The 20,651-nt window shown below is 44.8% G+C and overlaps 1 protein-coding gene across 3 annotated transcripts in view; it reads left to right on the plus strand.

Moving 5' to 3' along the window:
• Window positions 1-20,651, plus strand: part of Ttn (titin) — a 266,701-nt gene that overhangs the window by 42,597 nt on the left and 203,453 nt on the right. For 2 of the 3 annotated variants that reach the window (XM_050120983.1, XM_050120974.1), the window contains exons 43-45: window positions 103-291; window positions 5,557-5,613; window positions 19,503-19,781. In XM_050120983.1, the coding sequence (XP_049976940.1) occupies window positions 103-291; window positions 5,557-5,613; window positions 19,503-19,781 (525 nt within the window). Of the gene's footprint in view, window positions 1-102; window positions 292-5,556; window positions 5,614-16,166; window positions 18,714-19,502; window positions 19,782-20,651 lie in introns of all 3 variants that reach the window. The other variant, XM_050120992.1, reaches the window with a different exon arrangement.

Genomic DNA, 20,651 nt, shown 5'->3' on the forward strand with positions numbered 1-20,651 from the left:
AAATAAATAATGAAATGTGGTCCATGGCCTAATCAAGATTATGTTTACAGATAAGAGAAAACTGCGCTCGTTCTGATGGCTTAAATGTGTTTTCTTCTGCAGATCTGAAGGTGTCTTGGTACTGCAGAGACAAGAAAATCAAGCCATCTCGCTTCTTCAGGATGACACAATTTGAAGACACCTACCAGTTGGAGATCGCCGAGGCTTATCCAGAGGACGAAGGAACCTACGCTTTTGTCGCTAATAATGCTGTGGGCCAAGTGTCCAGCACCGCCACCCTGCGGCTAGAAGGTAGAATAAGACTTAAGAATTTCACAACACCTGTTCCAGTCGCTAGTCATGAAGGCGTTGGCTCTTCCGTTCTGTTCATTTAACTTGTGGTTCCTATGTTGCAAACGGTTTCTGCTCCTCATTGACCACTTCTCTCGGGACCGTTGTCTTTTTAATTTTCCCTGCTTTCTCTCCATAAAGTTTTGTGATGTATTACGGTCCCCACTGGCTTTTCTGCTTCCTGATCAGCATGTATCAGAATAGAGAGAAAAATGCTAAGGGAAAAAAAAAGGGTATATTTGCTTTTTTACTGACCTAGGGTAGAGACTGGACCATCTTCATGTAGTTTTGACACAACTATGATTTCATAGGCATTACAATGACTTCAGCTCTGATCATAGAATAGATAGATTCACCAAGACTAGAAGGACCCCTAAGTGTTGAGAGACCCACTATTGAGGTGGTTTAATGTTTCTGTTCATTAGTTATACTGTAATCAGAAAGACTTTCTTGGTCACTGAGGACTTTAATTCCAAGCAAGAGTAACAGTTGGCTAGGAGTGTGGCTCAGTGGTATGGCACTTGCTTAGCGTCCTCCAGGTCTCTCATACACACACACACACATAACAACAACAATTGTAAGAGAATTTCATACACAATCATGCTATTTTTTTCTCCATGAGTATTATTTCTATGATGTATCCAACAATACATAAGGATTTAGGGAAACTTCTAGTTTCCTCTTTAATTTTAAGGACTATAATAATAATTATACAATTTCTTAATAATGAATTTAAAGTGGTTTACAAAACAGAAAAGTTTGATTTATAAACAGAGCGGGAAAACTAGTTCCTAAACCTAGTTGCATTCTCCGGTATTACCTTCATGAGCAATAATGGAGTTTATTTTGTTCTTTAAGCCGTTTGTGTCTCGGCTTGTCCATCTGGAAAATGGACATGAATTTGTGTGACTTTGACTCAATACCGACAAAACATTACGACTGGATTAGATTCTAGTTCGTCGCTGAAACCTGTGGTAAACTTAAAATCGACAATTCCGAAAGAGTTTTGACTTAAGCAGGGGCAAAAACCATTAAAACTGGCCTGCTTCTTTTCAGGTTTTAGCAAATCTGGAGAAGTTACATCACACTTCCAATGGCATGCCTCGCCATCAGTCTCATTTCAGAAGGAGGCCCTTGGCCAAAAGCCCGTCTTCATCCAGCCTCTGTCCAGCCTCAGGGTGCACAGCGGGGAGACAGTCAGATTTCACGCCAGGGTTTCTGGTGTCCCCAAACCAGCAGTGCAGTGGTTTCATAACCACCAGCCAATCCTACCATCAAAAGATGTAGTTTTCCATTTTGAGGAGTCCACAGGCATGGCTTTAATGCTTATAGTCGATGCTTACCCAGAGCATGCTGGGAAATACTCTTGCAGAGCCGCCAATAGCGCTGGGGAAGCCACTTGTTCAGCTACACTCACAGTGACTGCAGAAGGTAAAGCCCCTCTTGCTCCAGGGACTTTGGTTTGCTGTCTGCCCTCCCTCTGCTACTAACGAGAGTCCCCGCTGCTTGTTTCATGCATCCGTCGGTCGGTTCACAGTTTACTAACCAACTACCTCGCCATATAGCTCGCCAAGCCTCCAGCTACGGGTTAACATATAGGCTTGAGTCTCACTGAAGTCTGTCTCATGCAATAGGAAACCATTATTTTGTTAGGCAGCGATTTTGCTTGATGCTTTCGTTCAGAGGAGGAGGGTCTGTTTCCCCAAATAATAGTGCATCAGCTCATAATCAAATGACTTTTCTGCTGAATAATATATCTAGGCATATGATAGCGAACAGGTAATGTGTCCAATGTAGTTAGATAAAGAAAAAAAAAAAAAACGGGTGGGGATGGAGAGAGAACCAGATTGTGTCACTCTGCATGGCTGAAAAGATGACAGAAAAAAAAAGAGCCAGATGTCATCCACTGTCCTCATAAGCCTTCAGTCCCCACCCATTGCTGGGCCACCAGCAGTGACTTTTCTCTCCTGTGGTTCTGCAGTCTAGAGCATGCTGCACCTGGTGTGCCATTCACACAGCAATGGCCTCTTTCACCTTCATTTTTCATGCCATTTTTTGTTATTGACAAGTGAGAACGTTTCAGACGTGACATTCTTCTCTTTTTCTTGTCACTGAGCTGTACGGTGCAAGCTCTAGATAGGCGAAGCTCTAGGAAGAGAGTCTGCAAAGTCATGCACAGTAGACAGGTCCTCCCTCACAAAGGAGGAAAGCAAAATATTCCAAAGGAAACTAAGTCATGTCGAAGACCACTGCGTCAATAGCAGTGGCTGTTTTTTGAGAGTGTATCTCAAAGCTCTACCCACACGGCTGCGTCTGTTTCGGAGACAGGTTGCGCCATGCTACACCCCCCCATCACGAAGTGCAGGAAGTTCTGAGCTATCAAACAGATCTGCTGAAGAGTTACGGGGTGGGAGGACATTCTCCTGCCTCTGCAGGACTTTACTGTAAAACTAGGCGACACTGCTCAGTTTCTCTGTGTCCTAAGAGTGAATCTTCTGTCGGGGGTGATGATAGAGGCATCCGAGCGAAGCAACCGCAGACTGGAAACATTGGCCGTAGACAGTGTTTAACTGGTAGACCGAGGACTGTATTGTGCATGGTGATCACGGAGAGACAGGCTCAGCAGTGCTAGGCATGGAAGGCGGCCACCTGACATTCAGCTCTGTACCACTTGCTTCGTTTCATGTTCATCACTTTCTAAAACCTTCTATGCAACCAAAGAGAGCCGATGAATCTGTCCCTTAACCCCCCTCTAGCAGCTTACCCATAAACACTTGATGGAAGTAGACTATGTCATAGGCCAAACTTGTAGGAGAATTGAACTCCCCGGTCCAGATTCAGTTTGAAGTCCAGGATCAGAAAGTCCAGTCATTTCATAAGTGAGTCTACTAATATTTATCAGAAACAAACCTTCAAAATACACCAGAGAAGTCTAAACTATTGTAGTTGTCTGGTACTCCTTGGGTAATTATCATTGTCGCTGACGCTAAGCTGAATTTCACTTTAATTGATTCCATAGCAAGAGTCCAGCCAATTATCATTACTGATAAATGAGTTTACCGTGCAGCAGCCATGGTCATTTCTTTTCAGGCCCAGAGGTTCCAGGTTTAGAGAATAATCCCTGAAAATAGAAAATTGGATATTGAAAATAATAAGGTCCTATTTGGACTACAATTAATGGTCTGTAGATAATTTTTCTCTAAATGATACTGTTTTTACAGCCTTAGAGTCTCTTGAAATGATAGCGCTTTCCTCACAGCAATGTCATTATTTTAGCTATTATTGTGCTCAAGTCTCTATTGTGTCTGAAAGAGCAAAGAAAAATTTGTCTGGGAAAAGCATAAATTTTTCCCCTTCGTAACCTTGCCTTTTAGGCAAAAATACAATTAGAACATCGTATTTGAAATGCCCAGAGCTTGTGTTATGTAACTCTAGGCAAAGGACCTACTGGGTCACATAGAAAGGGGTCAGTGCATAGAAGTCAAGCTTCCCTGGGGGTTGTGGGAAGGAGTAGCCGCCATTCCTCTCTGATCCTCGTCAAATGGCTATAGAGATGGCAAAGGGGTAGTCAAGTTTTGTCTTGTGTACAGCTGTCTCTGCACTGAATTGTAGTTGTCCTTCCTGCCAGCTCAGAGAATCAGCCTCATTCATTCACCTAAGTCATCTGCGGTCCCTCTCACCAAGATTCTCTTCTGGAGCTGTTTTCTTCCATGGCAATCTCTGGATCTGTCTCCATGAACACACAGTAGATCCATCTAAGTGAATGAATAGCTCTGAATAGCTCCGTCCAGAACTCTGGCTCTTGGTGTCACTGTAGGTTTTTTGGCTAGCAGTGTGCAGAATCTGTGAGCGTGTAGGTGACAGCGGTGACCGTTTTGCCACGCTGTGAGCTGTGCTACAGAAGTAGGAGAAGTCTGGATCTTTCAGATCATTTCCTAAAAGTCCAATGCTAAGTGTCTCCTTGATAGAGTGGATTGACCTGCATGCTTTTGCCCCGGGAATTCTTCTATGCTCAGTTCCAAATGATTATGTTCTTAAAAGCAAGAGAACATTTTGAAACCCAGACAGCGTTTCTTGTGTTATAAAAGTATTAAAGATAAGATGCTCTTAGGTGTTCAAAGAATGAAGGGTTGAGCACAAGCATATGATTATTTAACATAAAGCCAGTATTTGTATGTGCCTCTTTTGTTCTGATCTAATACATTCATATAATCTACATGGCTGCCCACCAAGATCAAATAGAAATGTAACCGGCTTGTTAGTTTGTTTGAATATGGTCTTAAGTGCATGCTAAAATAGATGCAGCAGATGCTACTTTTGAGCCTGACATGCTGCATTCCTTCCCATCTTAATGACAGTCCACCTCCTTGACATTCAGCATGAGTTGTATTTTTCCAAACACATCTAGTGTATGCCCGCCCTAACTTCATCCTTAACTAGCAAGTGAGTCACGAGGCAGGGTAGTTACAAAGGTTGCTCTTTGCTCAGACACTAAAAGTATAATACTTGGAGAGTCACAATCTAAACCTATGAAGTTAAAGAAATCATTGACGAAATCGTTGGTTTGTCTTTTATATCATGCCAAAGATCACAAAAAAATGAAAAAAAAAAAAAGAGCCCTCACAGCCGATGTCACAATGCTACATAAGTTGGGAAGCATGCGTCCCAAGCTATCAGCCTTGTCCCAGAAGCTGTCCCAGAGACCAGAAGCCCTGCCTTATGCCCAAAGCTGTACCTGCTCCTTGTATAGTAAAAGCCATTCAGAGTCGAGGAGTCTTTGGTCACTGGCTGATGTGTAATTGGACTCTGTGTAGTTTCAAGTTTCAGTGGTGGTTCAAATCAAGGAACTGTTTACTAGTAAAAAAAATGGTTTGTTCTGAAAAAAAAAAAAAACCTGAAAGTGGCCAACAAGCAAGTGTATGTTCCTAATAAATGTGGTTTCGTCTCTTATCAAGCATGTAGTCAGTAGGACATTACGAGAGAATATTCCTTTAGCTTTCGCGTTACTTTCCCGAGTGCATGTAAAGGCATGGGGGATTGGGACCCTGCTCTGTCAACTCTGATACAGCAGCTCATCCATTCATTTGGCATGGATACTCTGGCGGAGTGAGTGCATTTTCTCTTTTTATACTAGAAGGGCAGCCTTTATCACATGAATCATGAACTGAGCCAGAAACCGTATGCAATCACTCACCAAAATTTCTGTTGTTGTTTTTTTCATTTTAGCCCCTGAATCCATTTCGCATGAGAGGATTGATCAGCACATTGAAATGGAGATGAAAGGTAAGGTTACGATGAACGTGAGATTTAAGTAGAAATTCTGGAACATTAGTGAAATCCTTGGCCTACTTTCTTCCTCTTAGTATTATTGAGGATATGGCATAGCTGTACAAATATATCTCTTGGAGTATATATTACTATGTCGCATGCCTGGTTTAGTATGCCGATGGTTATGTGTGTTTCACAGCAATTTGTTGGATGGTTATTGTAAATCTTGTATGGGAACTTTACCAGCCACGTTCGGTCTCATGTTTTCAGCCGTCTTGAAAAGCGTGTATTATGAACATTTGTCATTTAATGCATGAAATCATGAAGTAGAAGTTTGTTTTCCAAACCATGGTGAAATGAATTGAACAGTGGGCGTTAACCGATCGTCTTCAGAATGCGGTGTCATGAATGAATCGTAATTGAAATGCTCCCCCGTTTAGGATGTGTGGAAGCCTTACATTCCATTTCTGGTTTACACCTCATGCACACGGATCACTTTAACATTGATATGTCTCTTATACTGGCTTGCAGATAGCTCTCTCATGTGACCCTTGCCTGCTTTATTTTGCATAATGTCATGACTCTATAGCTGTATTAGTTCGAATAAACGCCTTCTCATTTTATTCCATCTATTTACGATTATAGCTCTATATATTTTTCAAATAGTTAATTCTCAAAAATCTAATTATTTAAATCTACAATCAAACGGATCAGAAAGGGCGTTTATTCTACTCTCTGCAAGTCAGGTAAGACTTTCCTCTTAGCCATCAAAGCAGCAAAGTTGTCCTGCTCTCAAAGCAAATGCACAGAGGAATCCGTTATTTTGAAATGCACTTTTGCTTGTTCAAGAAGAAATTTCAGCAGTCTGAAGAAAGCAGACCCGACAACGAACGGTTTTCGTGTCAGAATCTTTTAAACAGAGCATGGTGTTGCGTTTATTCGAACAAATATGGTGAGTGAAATTTTATGGATTTGTGAGACTCTGTAGCATGCACTTTATTTCATTTCCGATTTTGCAATTTCATTTATTTTCAACTTTTCCAAGTGCTGTGGAAAATAGTAAAATGCTTTGTAATTTCATTTTCCTTGCAGAAGAACTCTCTGATGGAGAAGCTGAACCTGCCGGAGACATGCGCAGTGCCTTCTCCGACTCTGAAGACGTGGAGCACCACTCCCTGACGGCAAGGAGATACGCAAGCAGAATGTCGTCCACCAGCTCCTGGCCCGAATGCTTCAAGCCTACTTTTACTCAGAAACTTGCATTTCAATATGTTGTAGAGGGCGAACCTGTTGTTTTTACATGCAGACTGATTGCCTGTCCAACTCCAGAAATGACTTGGTTTCATAATAACAGACCCATCCCCACAGGTCTCCGTCGGGTTATAAGCACTGAGAATCATGTCCACCAACATTCTTCCAGCTTAGAAGTGAAGAGGGTCCAAGGCCGAGATTCTGGGAGTTACAGGCTGTTGGCGGTTAACAGTGAGGGGTTCGCTGAGACCAGTGCGTCGCTGCACGTTATCCAGAAAGGGCAGGATGGGCGGTACTTAGAATTTCTGAAAAGGGCAGAGCAGAGCTGGGAAGACGCGGGGGCTCTAGGTGAGAGGAGAGAAGACAGGATCAAGGTTGACCTGAGGTTTACTGGCTCTCCTTTTAACAAAAAACAAGCGGTGGAACAAAAGGGAATGATGAGAACCATCCACTTTAAGGCAGTGAGCCCTGGCAGGAAAGCAGACTATGTGTCTGATGAGGAGTGGTCAGAGAGTAAATCGGATGTCGGAGGTTGGCTTAACATAGGCGAAAGTTTCCTTGATGAGGAGACCAAAGTCAAGTTGCAGCGTTTGCGAGAGGCTAGAAAAATCTTCTTAGAGAAAAAGAAATTATCTCTTTTAGATTCATCATCTGAAATAAACTTAAAGGCCGCGAGAGATGAGGATGTTGTTAGGGACTCTCCATTCGCTAGAGAGGAAGTGAAGAGGAGATTGGTGTGTGAGTTTGTTGAAGACAGGGGTAGGGTTGATAACTCAGCTGAGAGAATCACCCCAAATCCATACTCCCTTCCTAATCAAATACACCAAAATAGAGAGCCCCCTCCAAGTGTCCAAGCGACTGGTGATGAAGACATTCTCCAGACTGAAAGTTACCTGAGCCAAGAGACGTTTCTAGAAGAAAGCCTACCAAAAGGCTGTTCTGACGAGTATGGCCTCGTAAGTGAAAACCCACAAGCGAGGGGTCGATTTGAAGAGGCCACCAACAGCGCTGTAATCAGAGCGTCAACAGTCATCCCTGATCAGGAAATCGACGAATATGAGGACGAGGGGAGAGGTGAGGCTCCCGAAAGGGTGCCTGGAGTTCTCGCGCCATATTCCAGCGAGTCTTTGGCTACACCTGTAGCTGTTAAAGAAACCGAAGTTGTAGATGGTGATGGAGGAACACCGAAGGACTGGAGAGAAGGACAGTGGTCCCCCACAAACGTGGAAGAATTCAAAACTGAGCAGGAGGAGAGAACAAGTGCTTTGGAAAATTACTTTCAAAGGCATCCACCACGCTGCCCACCTTCATTTCTTCAGGATATCGAATCTCAAGAAGTCTACGAGGGGGATAGCTGTAAATTTGTATGTCATTTTCAAGGGTACCCTCAGCCCATAGTGACGTGGTACATCAATGAGGTGCCAATACCTCGGAGTCAAGGCTTCACCACTCATACGTTCGAGAACTACTCAACGTTAACCTTCCCTTCTGTTCAGCCACAACACGGAGGCTCGGTTACCTGCGTGCTGTTTAACCAGTACGGAACAGTAAAAGCGACAGGCGTGCTTAGCGTGCGGGCAAAGCCGAAGTCCGAGTCCCAGCCTCATAAGGTCCCAGCGTGGCCTGACTACACAGATGAAGAGGAGGAGCTGGCATTGGCGTTTGACCAGGCAAGAAGTACCCATGCATCTTTCAGTCAAGAGGGCCAAGGACATCTTTATATGTCAAAAACTCAACCCCCGGGGCTCCCCTCTGCAGACACAGAGACGCTCTCCTTCCCTGTAGAGATTCAGATAACTTCAGCCACCCCAACCCCAGAACAGGACCAAGAAAACAGGGAGCTATTTGAATTGGAACCTGAAGCAATACCTCGAGATCAAATCAGCCAGTCGCCAAAACACAAGTTTATCTTCTCCTCTGATATTACTAACGAGCCACCCAAAATGTTACAGGAAATGCCCAAGAATGCCAGCTGTAGGGAAGGCGATTCTATAATGCTTGAGTGCTTAATATCAGGGGAGCCCCAGCCTGTAGTCATGTGGTTTCATAATGGTGTTCTTATAAAGCAGAACCAAAAGTTTGAGGTCGAAAAGGTTAATTATAACCATAGGTTGTATGTCAATGATGTCAATTCAGAAGATTCTGGAAGATATGAATGTGTGGCTGAAAATGATTCAGGCATAGCTGAGAGCATTTTAGATTTAACCGTAGAACCCATCACTTACAGGGAATATAGCCAATTGGAAAGTATCAGTGGGACCTTTGCACAGTATTCTAAATCTCAGCAAGCCCAAGTTCAGGAGGAATCTGTAAGGACACATTTTTATGATAATCCAGTTGGTCCTTTTGCCCCCCAACCAAATGTAAAGGAATATACTGTCAGGGAGTATTTTCAAAGCCTTGAGACAGTTGGGCAGGTGGACAAGAGAAACGAAGTATACTGTACCACTTCCAGTGAGAAGCTATTCCAATCTACGCAGGGCACCTCTAGACCCACAGGCATGGATAAACCTCACAGGGCAGAATTGCTCCAATACCTAGATGTGGCGCATGTGAGTGAAACCTCTCAGCCACAGAGAGCGGAGGATGCTGTTTATCCATTTGTTGATGATGTCGGCAAAGCTAGCATTAGAAAAGAAGTCGGAGATGACTTTGGAAATTGTGGACCAGAATGGGGAACTACGCAAGGGCATTCGCAAAGCGATTATGTGTTGAATATCCATGCTAAGAGAACCTCTGATGCTCTTGAGGATATGGAAGCTTCACCTGTCACTACCTACGAAGAAGCCCTTGGAGGAGAGAGGTACTACCCAGGGAAGAAGGTGAGGCATAAGATCATCGCATTCGAAAAGCTACAGCGTGCAGAAAAGGGAGTTCTAGAAAAAAGGCGAACCAAGAAATCTTTTGTTACTGCCCCACAGAAGAAGCTGGATGATCTCGAGGTTTCTGTACAGCAAAGAGAATCAGGCTCAGGCAATCTGAGAGTAAATATGCATCGGGCAGAGGAAATGTCTTCACACACAGAAGCAGATTCAGCTAACATTGTCATGGATTTGAAGCAGCTTTCCCGTCAAGCTCCCGAGGAATTTGAAATAGAAGCGAGGGAACAGCAGGAGGAAAAACACCCTTTAAATCAAGTCATAGCTTCAGAGAAGGGTGAGCTCGAAGCACCTGTTACATTTGACCTCAGGCAGTTTCACTCACAGATAGACAGTGCAGGCATAAAATTCCAAGACCTGGCCAATGGTCAAGATAAAAGCTCTTTAAGAACTCAACAGCATACATCAGAAATGGTTAGTCCTGAAGACATTGTCTTTGATCTAAAGCAAATGTATTCTCATGTAGAAGATCCAGGCAAGGTATTCCAGGAGCAAGAAACTGAGAACAAACAGGAAGCACACCCCAAAGAAGAAACTCCCATCTGCCAAAGCTTTCAATATGAACAGGAACCTAACCCTGCAGTTTCAAAAACCGATCACTCGCTTAAGTCTTTTTCTGAAACGGTGCATGGTGAATCGTGGTCTTTATTTCAGACTTCACCGGCTGATACAGGAGAAGCTAACATTTCTGAGAAAAATGGTTCTCTAGGAGATGAACTTAATTTCATTTCTCAGTTGAAAAGGGCAGCGAGTGAGGAGGAACATTTGGAGGTTCCTGAGATGGAAGAAAGCTTCACCTCGGGACCAGCATGTGGTGTGGCTCAGGGATACAACAGAACTCTGGAAGACCCCCGAGGGGACGGTCAGGGGGCAGCCGAGCCTCACAGACAGCTCTCTCTCAGTCAGTGCTTGCCGTTCTTAATGACTGGAGAAGAGCAGGACCTAAATGAGCAGAGAAAGGAAACAACTGAGGCCTCAGGAGAAGCCTATCATGAAGTTCATGTTCAGAACGAAAGCTCTTTCTCTACCGTGGAAGGAGAAAAGGTAGAAACTTGTTTTCCTGAACATCTTCCTAGATTGGAGGAGGCCCAAACAACTGAAGAGGGGGCGTCTGAGAGCTCCCTAACACAGTACTTACTTGCTGCGGGAAAGTATGAGGTGCCGGAGGTTAGAGACACCAAGCACAAGGCAGAACTTGTCCAGAGTGCGTCGGTCACCTCCATGGAGGTTGAAGAAGTAACTTTTAGCACTGTGTATGAATATTACAACCAGCAACAGGAATCCCTAGGACGGCCCTATTCTCCCGAGTCTGATGTTTCTATTGATGTGGGAAGTACAAGCAGTGAGGAGCTGCCTGAGTTAGATCAGTTCTATAGCCCGCCGTCATCTGTGGAGCACCTGGAGTCTCCAAAGTCTCCCGATTTATATTTTAAACCTTCAGGGGTAACTGAGCAATCCTTAGCAAATACAAGAGGTGAGCCCCTGGAGAGAGATTCCACTGCTTTAGAGGAAAATGGCGAAAGGTGCTCCACACCTTCTGAAGGTGAAATACCAGAAAGATATTCCACACCATCAGGGGAGGCTCTAGAGAGGTACTCTACTCCCCCAGGGGAGGCCCTGGAGAGATATTCCACTCCCCCAGGGGAGGCTCTAGAGAGGTACTCTACTCCCCCAGGGGAGGCTCTGGAGAGATTCTCCACTCCCCCAGGGGAGGCTCTAGAGAGATACTCCACTCCTCCAGGAGAGAGACTAGAGAGAGATTTTATTCCTACTAGAGGACCAAACCATAGTAGAAACGTAAGCACGAACCTGTCAAAGATAGAGAGGGAAGACAGCACACCAAACGAACATTTCCATACGCCTACAGAAGAGAGGATTTCCTCTTCCGAAATATGGCGTTCAGATTCATTCGGCACACCTAGTGAAGCCATTGAACCCAAAGACAATGAAACACCTCCATCTTTTATCGAACCGCTAAGCAGAAGGAAGATCTATGAAAATACAACTTTAGGCTTCATCGTTGAAGTTGAGGGTCTCCCGGCCCCCGGTGTGAAATGGTATAGAAATAAATCTTTGCTGGAGCCGGATGACAGAATCAAGATGGAAAGGGTGGGCAATGTGTGGTCTTTAGAAATCTCTAACGTTCGAAAAGGAGATGGGGGAGAGTACATGTGCCATGCGGTCAACATCATCGGGGAGGCGAAAAGCTTTGCGAATGTAGACGTAATACCCCAAGAGGAAAGGGCTGTGGCTCTCCCACCACCGGTAATGCACCAACACGTCATGGAGTTTGACTTGGAAAACGCCAGCTCCTCAAGGACACCGTCCCCTCAAGAGATTGTCCTGGAGGTGGAATTAAGTGAGAAAGATGTGACGGAATTTGAGAAGCAGGTGAAGATCGTCACGGTCCCTGAATTTACTCCTGACCATAAGAGCATGATTGTGAGTTTAGATATCCTTCCACGGCATCTAGTAGATCCCAGTCTGACGTCCCGAGGGGAAGAAAGCACCGATTTTAACATTGATTTAGAAGCCTTTGAAATGCCTCCTCGGTTTATAACACCCATCTGTGATTTTAAGATTCCAGAAAACTCCGATGCCGTGTTCAAATGTTCCGTCATCGGCATCCCTACGCCAGAAGTCAGATGGTATAAGGAGTACATGTGCATTGAGCCGGATGGCATGAAGTACGTCATCAGTGAGGAGAAAGGCAGCCATAGCCTTAAAATCAGAGACGTCAGCCCTTCAGACAGTGCGACATACAGGTGCAGAGCTCTGAACAGCGCAGGAGAAGCCATATGCCGGGGCTTCCTCACCATGGGAGACTCTGTTTCTGGTTTACCAGTCTCCGCGGTGGCCCCAAGGACAAGCAAAGTGACTTTAAGCAGTCAGAAGGAGGAATTACTCTTAAGGAACAAATACGCAGACAGTTTTTTTGAATTCCAGGTGGTAGAGGGCCCTCCTAGGTTTATCAAAGGTGTCTCGGATTGTCACGCTCCTTTAGGGACAGCGGCGTATTTCCAGTGTTTAGTTCGTGGTTCTCCGAGACCCACAGTGTCTTGGTACAAGGATGGAAAATTGGTCCAAGGATCAAGGTTCAGTGCTGAGGAAAGCGGCATAGGGTTCCACCATCTGTTCATAACAGGCTTACTGAAAAGTGATGGGGGAGAGTATAGCTGTGTAGCTAGGAACAATTCAGGAGAGGCTAGGAGCTCGGCCGTCCTCACCCTTTCTTAAAGTGGGATTTCTGGGGGCCTCAGGCACTGTATCTATGGATTAGCAACCTTCCAGATGTAACCTTTATATTTGGATCGTGACCCCCCGAAGCCCCCTGGAAATGTGGTCTTTTCTGTGCAGAAATCTCATCTTGATAGTGCATGTAAATATTCTGTGGTCTGAATGCAGAAACCATCGCTGTGTCCGTTACACTGTGTGTTCCATCCGGCACAATTAAACACCTCTGTGGCTACCCAACTGTGTTTCTCCTTTTCCGCGACCGCTCCTCCACAGGGTGTCGGAGAATTCTCTTTGAGCAGGTCACCGGCAGGCGCACAGCAGAGGGGAAGGTGACCGTACCGGGTGAGCACATAGAGGAGCTGGTAAGAGAAAACACCCCCTGACCCGAAGTCAGTTTTGAACGCTAAAGCCTCTCCACCGTCAGACAAACCTGTGTTGATGTACTCAGATGCATGATGGCAAAGCAAGAAACAAGCCAGCTTTGTTCAAATGGTAGCCAACTTCATAATCTGTGTTGCGATCTTGATAATGAGTTTTGCTTTGAAGAGATAATCTTCATCATTACTATTTATCTTGAGTGTTTGCACTGGTTTTGAAGGGGTCAAAGTCTCTGCAGATTTTTTTTTTTAAACACTTGCAGGCAAGACATACAGATAAAGGTCTTCCCACATTTGAAAATATTTTATTTTCTCATTTTGAGCATCAAGTGCAAGTGCAGCATTGATCTATCATCAACCTGGGGGTATTAACATTTCATCTACATATGAATTTTTAACTATATGTCAATGTCAGGATCTCTAATAGAGAGACACTATGGTAATTTTTGTTAAAGGATATATACACACACACACACACATATATGGCAGTAGAGTAAGTTTTCTTATTATTTTTATAAAATTTTAATCTTTAAAACTAACTATATATTAATAAACATTCAAATTACAGTAGGATATTTATGTTTATACAGTGAATTTTAATTTTATTCTTCAATTTTACTAATTGATAATTGTTTTAACATTGTGGCTGTAAACCAATGTAGACCTTAATCTTTGCGTATAAGACAACAGCAAGCTTCTTTGTCGCCTGGTGGTGACAGCTACAAAACTAACGCAGCGAGTTCCAGTTTGTAGCAGATGAGAAAACAGTTGAGAGAATGAGTATGCAGTATTTAAGGTCCATGATTGTATTAGCCATATTGATATTGGTTATCAAACATACAACATTTATTTCAGATTTAATTTCCATAAGAATTCTTAGAGCTACCATATTTATTGTTCCTTTCATCCGTTGATGTTGTTTTTGCAACGGAAATCACTTTTCAGCCTCCAAACCAGAAGATTAAAAGCATGTGTAGGAAATGGGGAGAGCTGATTGTCTCCTCCAATTGTTTTTTAAATGTCTTTGTTTTGAGTGACCATCATCCAGTGATAAACAAGTGTGGAGCAATGATTTTTGCTTCTAGCAGAGAGTACAAAATGCCTTTTGATAAGAAGTTAGATATAATAGACCACACCACTGTCAAGCTGCCTCTGGTAAAGCTAGTTCTGTAGCAAGGGCACTTAGGAGTCTTTTCTACGTTTAGTCCTGTACTGTATCTGTCATAGCCAACATGACAAGCACACTTACCACATATTATAAACACAATCACATTCAAAACCCAGAAGAGTGGTGAAAATAGAGGCAGAAAACGCTTTCCTGTTTGCTGATTTTTAAGTACACACACACATTCACAAAAGGAAAGCTTTACTAGATTTTCTCATGGTGATTCCACTAGTCTGAGACGCGTTGAACTCAAAGATGTGTTGAATAACAATAGCTGAGAGAAGAAAGTAAGTTTCCCCCACACTCACGGTAGTCAGAACTTTCTGACTCCATGACACCCAGTTTTAAAGCCTACCATAGTAATATGAGAGAGAGAGAGAGAGAGAGAGAGAGAGAGAGAGAGAGAGAGAGAGAGAGAGAGAGAGCGCGCGCGAGCGAGCATGTTTTTAACATATTATCAATTCAGGGCACTTTAACTATATCCCGTCCATTCTATTTGCGGTCATTTTGGGGGAAATAAGAGAAGGGGAGGCTAACGCACCCAGCGCAGACCCAAAGCTAAGTGGCCACCTTTGGTCTTGTAAGTGTATGCAGTCAATCAGTGGTTTCTCGGGGACACTCCCAAGTAGCTTCGTAAATATCCCACGTGCTGCAGACAAGTTTTACTAGTATTTTACAGCCTGCAGACCTAAGGCCTGCCTTCCCATTCTGAAAGTCTAAACCAGTAAGAAATTAAGACACCAATGTGGAGCGAGAGGGAAGTGGTTTAATAGCACGGCTAAACTACCTTTCATTTAGGCAATAAACCTATGAGTAACAGGGCAGCCCTACTTCCTCAGAAAACTGAATTAAGAATCAGCTTCCTTTCGTTAGACTACATGTCTCTCACTTGGTTGTGATAGTGTTGACAGAATTTTGTGTGTTGCTTCAATAATGCTGTGCAACTGACTTACACAATAAATTATCACCAACATTTTAATACTGGCATCATCGTCTCTTATTTCTGCTTTCTCTGTTTCCTTAACTAATGTCTTATTTTAAAGCATTTCTTAAAGTACTTTGACTAGTCACTTGAATGAGGGAGGCCCAATTTTCTAGTAATAGACAACAGTGGCTCCTTCAGGAGTTGGAAGCAAACCTTTCCTGTAGTCTGATACAGGAAAGACCTCAAGCTGACCTTGAACTGGAAATCCTTCTGCCTCATCCTTCCAAGTGCTAGGATTACTGATGTAGGTCCCCACTTTTGTTACTGTTGCTGTTGATATACAGTTAGAAGTACTAACTAAAACATATTTTTTTCTTTGAAAACAATCAATCATTAGACTCAAGAAAACTGTACATAACAGTTCTATGCATTTTTTAGAAGTTGATGTAAATAATCCTGGATTTATGATTTATAAATATTTATCTGGTATTTCTTCAAACTTCACATTTGTAAACCCTACCAGATGAATTGGACAGAAAGTTGCTTTGGTGCAGTAGTTACAGCTGTTTGAGCTCCCATAGCAGGCTAAGAAAATTTAAGAATGTGTTTTTGGATAAATTAACCATAGTCTGATTCCAATGCAGAAGGCCGGTAATTGGTATCTCATTCTTTGGTTGATACTATTCGTTAAGCAAAATCTTATCATAATATCATAATAACTTTTCTCCACACAGAGATTGCTAGTACTCTGTCTGCCAAGGAAGAATTTCCAACCTATAGTTCAGATCTTCACTTCCATAACGAGAATGAAACACTTGAACTTTTGTCTGAGCCTGCAGCTCATTCCACTCAGTTTGACTCCAGACAGGAAGGCACGGCCCCAGTTTTCATCAGAGAAATATCAGATGCCGAAATAAGCATGGAAGATGTAGCTAAGTTGTCTGTTACTGTCACTGGCCGCCCTAAGCCTAAAATTCAGTGGTTCTTTAATGGGGTGCTGTTAACCCCTTCTGCCGACTACAAATTTGTCTTTGATGGGGATAACCACAGCCTGATCATTCTGTTCACCAGATTTGAGGATGCGGGAGAGTACACCTGCATGGCCAGTAATGAGTACGGGAAAACAGTGTGTAGTGCCTATCTAAAAATAACCCCCAAAGGGGAGCGGTACAAAGACGTGGAATCAGAAGTGAAGAAAGCTCAGGAGGAGTCCGAGGGGCCTTGTCCTCCTTACTTCTTCAAGGAGTTAAAACCAGTCCAGTGTGCTCCAGGGATCCCTGCTGTCTTTGAGTACCTGGTGCGTGGAGAACCCGCCCCTACCGTCTTGTGGTTCAGAGGAAACGTGCCGCTTTTTACCAATGTGTGTTACACCATCATTCACAATCCTGATGGCTCTGGGACCTTCATTGTTAACGACCCCCAGAGGGAAGACAGTGGCCTGTACGTCTGTAAGGCCAAGAACGTGTGGGGTGAGGCCACCTGCGCCGCAGAGCTTCTTATCCTTCTGGAGGACACAGATGTGACAGACGCCTCCTGCAAAACAGAGTCCACATCGGGAGTTCCTGGGGATCTTCTGGAAACACTCGCAAGGGGCCCTTCAGTTCAGGCATTTGATTCGCAGCGGGAAGCCGCAGCTTTTGTCAAGGATGCCATTCCAGAAGCTGCTACAACGGCAGAAGAAAAGCTGCAGCTTTCTTATGAGCACGGCATTGACAACAGTGAACCCAATACCGGGGTGACTATAGAGGCTCAGAAGCTGCACCCTCCCGAGAGCACTGGGGAGCTTCCTCCCGTTGGTGGCACTGTTCACACACAGCTGGACAGAGAGCCTCCTCCTCCTTTACAGATGCAGACTGTCCACCCTCAGGGAACCCTTCCCAGAGAAGATACTCCACAGTTCCAAGAGCCTGCAAACATCCCCCCATGCTCTCCGCCAGCGGCTCCTGGTCATTCACTTCCTTCCTCTGTGGCTGATGAAGCACTTCAGTCAGGAGAAGAGATTGTCTCTGAAGTGGACAAAGAGCAAAGAGCTCTCCTCCTGTGTCAGGATGTAGCTGAGGGCCATGTGGAAAGTCTAGAGGGTCCTGAGGTTGCCATCTCGAATGTGCACTTTGAGCCCCAAGTCCCTTTCGAACACACATGCAGAGAAGGCGGCGAAATCCTGCTGGTGACTGCAGAGCCCCTAGAAAGCGCAGGGCGAGGTGTTGCAGAGAGCTCCGAGGAAGGCAGGTCCCTGAGCTTCCCGCTAGCACTTGAGGAGAAGCAGGTCCTACTCAAGGAAGAGCAAGCAGGGGACGTGGCAGGGCCCACCAGCCAAACCTCTAAGCCTAAGAAAGAGCCTGAGGCAGTCAAGGGAGTGATGGAGGTTCAGGGAAGAGACCTGCTCGCTAAGGAAACTTTGTTTCCCGCTATTCCAGAAGAGCAGCGATTACACCTGAAAACCCAGGTACGCAGGGCTTTGCAAGCTGCAGTGGCCAGGGAGCAAGGCAGTCTTTTCTCTGAGTGGCTGAGAGGCATCGACAAGGTGGAGGTCAAGGCTGTAGACCTCACTCAGGAGCCCAAACGCATCCTCTGTACCTACCTTATTACCTCAGTGAAGTTGCTGACGGAGGAGTTAACCGTCGCTATTGACGACATAGACCCGCAGATGGCTAACCTGAAGACGGAGCTCAGGGATGCCTTGAGCTCCATCATATGTGAAGAAATAAACATCCTAACAGCAGAGGATCCGAGAATTCGGGAAGAAGCCAAACTAGGTGTGCAGGGTGGAACAGACCACTCTTCGGAGGTACAGCAAGTTGAGGTCATTGTAGAACCAGAGGCTGAACCCGAGTATCTCGTTTCCCAAGACAAGGTCAGTTGTCTGAGTGTGGAAAGTCAGTTTAAAGATGGAGATGCTGATGAGGGAGCACAGGCTGAGACTCTGAAACCAGCAGAAGAGAGCAGCACCCAGAAGGCCGATACAGTAAAGTCACAAGAAACTGATGGTACCTTAGCCGAGGAGTGCCCTACTGTACTTAAACCCTTAGTGGATGCCATTTCTGAGGAAGGCGGGACTGTCTGCTTTACATCCTCCATATCAAATGCTCTGGAGGTGAACTGGTATTTCAAGGGGAAACTGCTGTCCACAGACACAAAGTTCAAGCGTTTACAAGAACAGAACGACTACACTCTGGTCATCGACACGGTAGAGGCAGAGGATGAGGGGGAGTATATCTGTGAGGCCTCAAACTACAGTGGAAAAGCAAGGACATCAGCAAAGCTCACTGTCGGAGGAAGAGGTTGGACGTCGGGGATTAAAGGGATCCGGCTCTAATACCCACTGAGTTGTGATGGTTTAGGTTTCACCGCTGAAGCCTCACTGACCTGTCTCTTTTCCAGAATGCCAGCTACTTAGAACAGGAAGGAAAGAAGTGCAGACGCAATCATGGTTATTAGCTTACATTTCTCTCCGACTGCCTCGTTAGGCAGAGCGTTTTCATAGCCACGCTGCTACCGATTTCCTTAAGTAAAACATATTCTCATATGTTTTATAATGATAAATATGTTTTCATTTGAAAGTGCTTTGATAACAAGTAATAGAACCTTCTCGGTGCATAGGCGTTCTGAAATCGCCAGGCTCTTCTCTAAATTCCAGATAACCATGATTAGTCGTCTCCCTGTGTTTATTTCTGTTCATTAGCTTCCGTCTCACCTCACCACTTCAGCTGCTGTTTTGTGGTTTCACCTTAAATTTCAGCTCTTAGTCAGCATGGTGGATTTGAGCGACACGCCCCGTGGTTATTGCATGCACACCCAAAGCGTCACGTTTCATTTCGGTAGCCACCCTCCCTCCCCAGTTCACTGCTGAGTAGCAGTCGGGATTGTCACAAGCCGCTGCTTTTTGACCTTTCTTGTTTCTGCCTTCACGACCACGCTCATCTTCCAGTCACGTGTCCTAGACTGCCGCAACCCGCCTCACCAATTTCAGCTGTTTTTATTTCGTTGACAGCGACCAAAGTTAGTCCGCAAGAAGAATGTGGGGATGCCTGACGAGGTGGCATGCTAATGGCCTCTGCTTCCCTTCACAGCGGCCCCTGTGATCAAGCGGAGAATTGAGCCCCTGGAGGTGGCTCTGGGTCACCTGGCCAAATTCACCTGTGAGATCCAAGGTGCCCCCAACATCCGGTTCCAGTGGTTCAAAGCCGGCAGAGAGATCTACGATAGTGACAAGTGTTCCATTCGGTCTTCGAATTACGTCTCCAGCCTGGAAATCCTGAGGACCCAGGTTGTGGACTGCGGCGAGTACACCTGCAAAGCTTCCAACGAGTACGGCAGTGTCAGCTGCACGGCCATGCTCACGGTCACAGGTAAACGCCGCGCACTGGCGTGGGTGCTGGCATCTCAGTTCAGCTGGTGGCGTGTGTTGCCTTGTGTCCAGGCCGCGAGTGTCACCAGCTGGAGATCCACCGTGCTATCAGGTCGACTAAGAAAGCCAGAGGGGATGGGGGACAGGTCGTCCTTTGCAGTCACATTTTGATCAGCAGCCAAAACAAACGTTCCTTTATTTGTGGGGGCAGGAGAATGGGGGGGGGTGTTATGTTATCAAATAAGCCTGACTGCCTCCTTAATAAGAAACATTTCAGGAGTGTTTGGTGCCACAAAAATAAATAAATACAAATAAATAAATAGCCAGATGGTGATGGCACACGCCTTTAATGCTAGCACAGGCCTTGAATCCTAGGAAGCAGAGAGACAGGTGGGTACCTGAGTTCAAGGGCACCCTGGTCTACAGAGTGAGTTCCAGGACAGCCAGGACTACCCAGAAAAACCCTGTCTCAAAAGCAAAACAAAACAAACACCAGCAAAAAACCTTTATTATTAATATGAACCCGAATAACCAATCAGAAACAGAGTTCCAAATAAAGCCAGAATTACAAAAAAATCAGATTATACAGTTAAAGTTAAACAAAGTCTCACAAGAAGACAGGGCCTAAAACAGGGCTTTGAGTGAGGATGCTTGTACCAGCCTTCATTCCTAACTTTAAAATTAGGGCAACTAGGAGGCTGGAGAGATGGCTTAGTGGTTAAGAGCATTGCCTGCTCTTCCAAAGGTCCTGAGTTCAATTCCCAGCAACCACATGGTGGCTCACAACCATCTGTAATGAGGTCTGGTGCCCTCTTCTGGCCTGCAGGCATAAACACAGACAGAATATTGTATACATAATAAATAAATAAAT

This window comes from Alexandromys fortis, unplaced genomic scaffold (assembly GCF_014885135.2).
Source record: "Alexandromys fortis isolate MF-2015 unplaced genomic scaffold, M_Fortis_MF-2015_v1.1 scaffold_8_1_9099942, whole genome shotgun sequence".
NCBI lineage: Eukaryota > Metazoa > Chordata > Mammalia > Rodentia > Cricetidae > Alexandromys > Alexandromys fortis.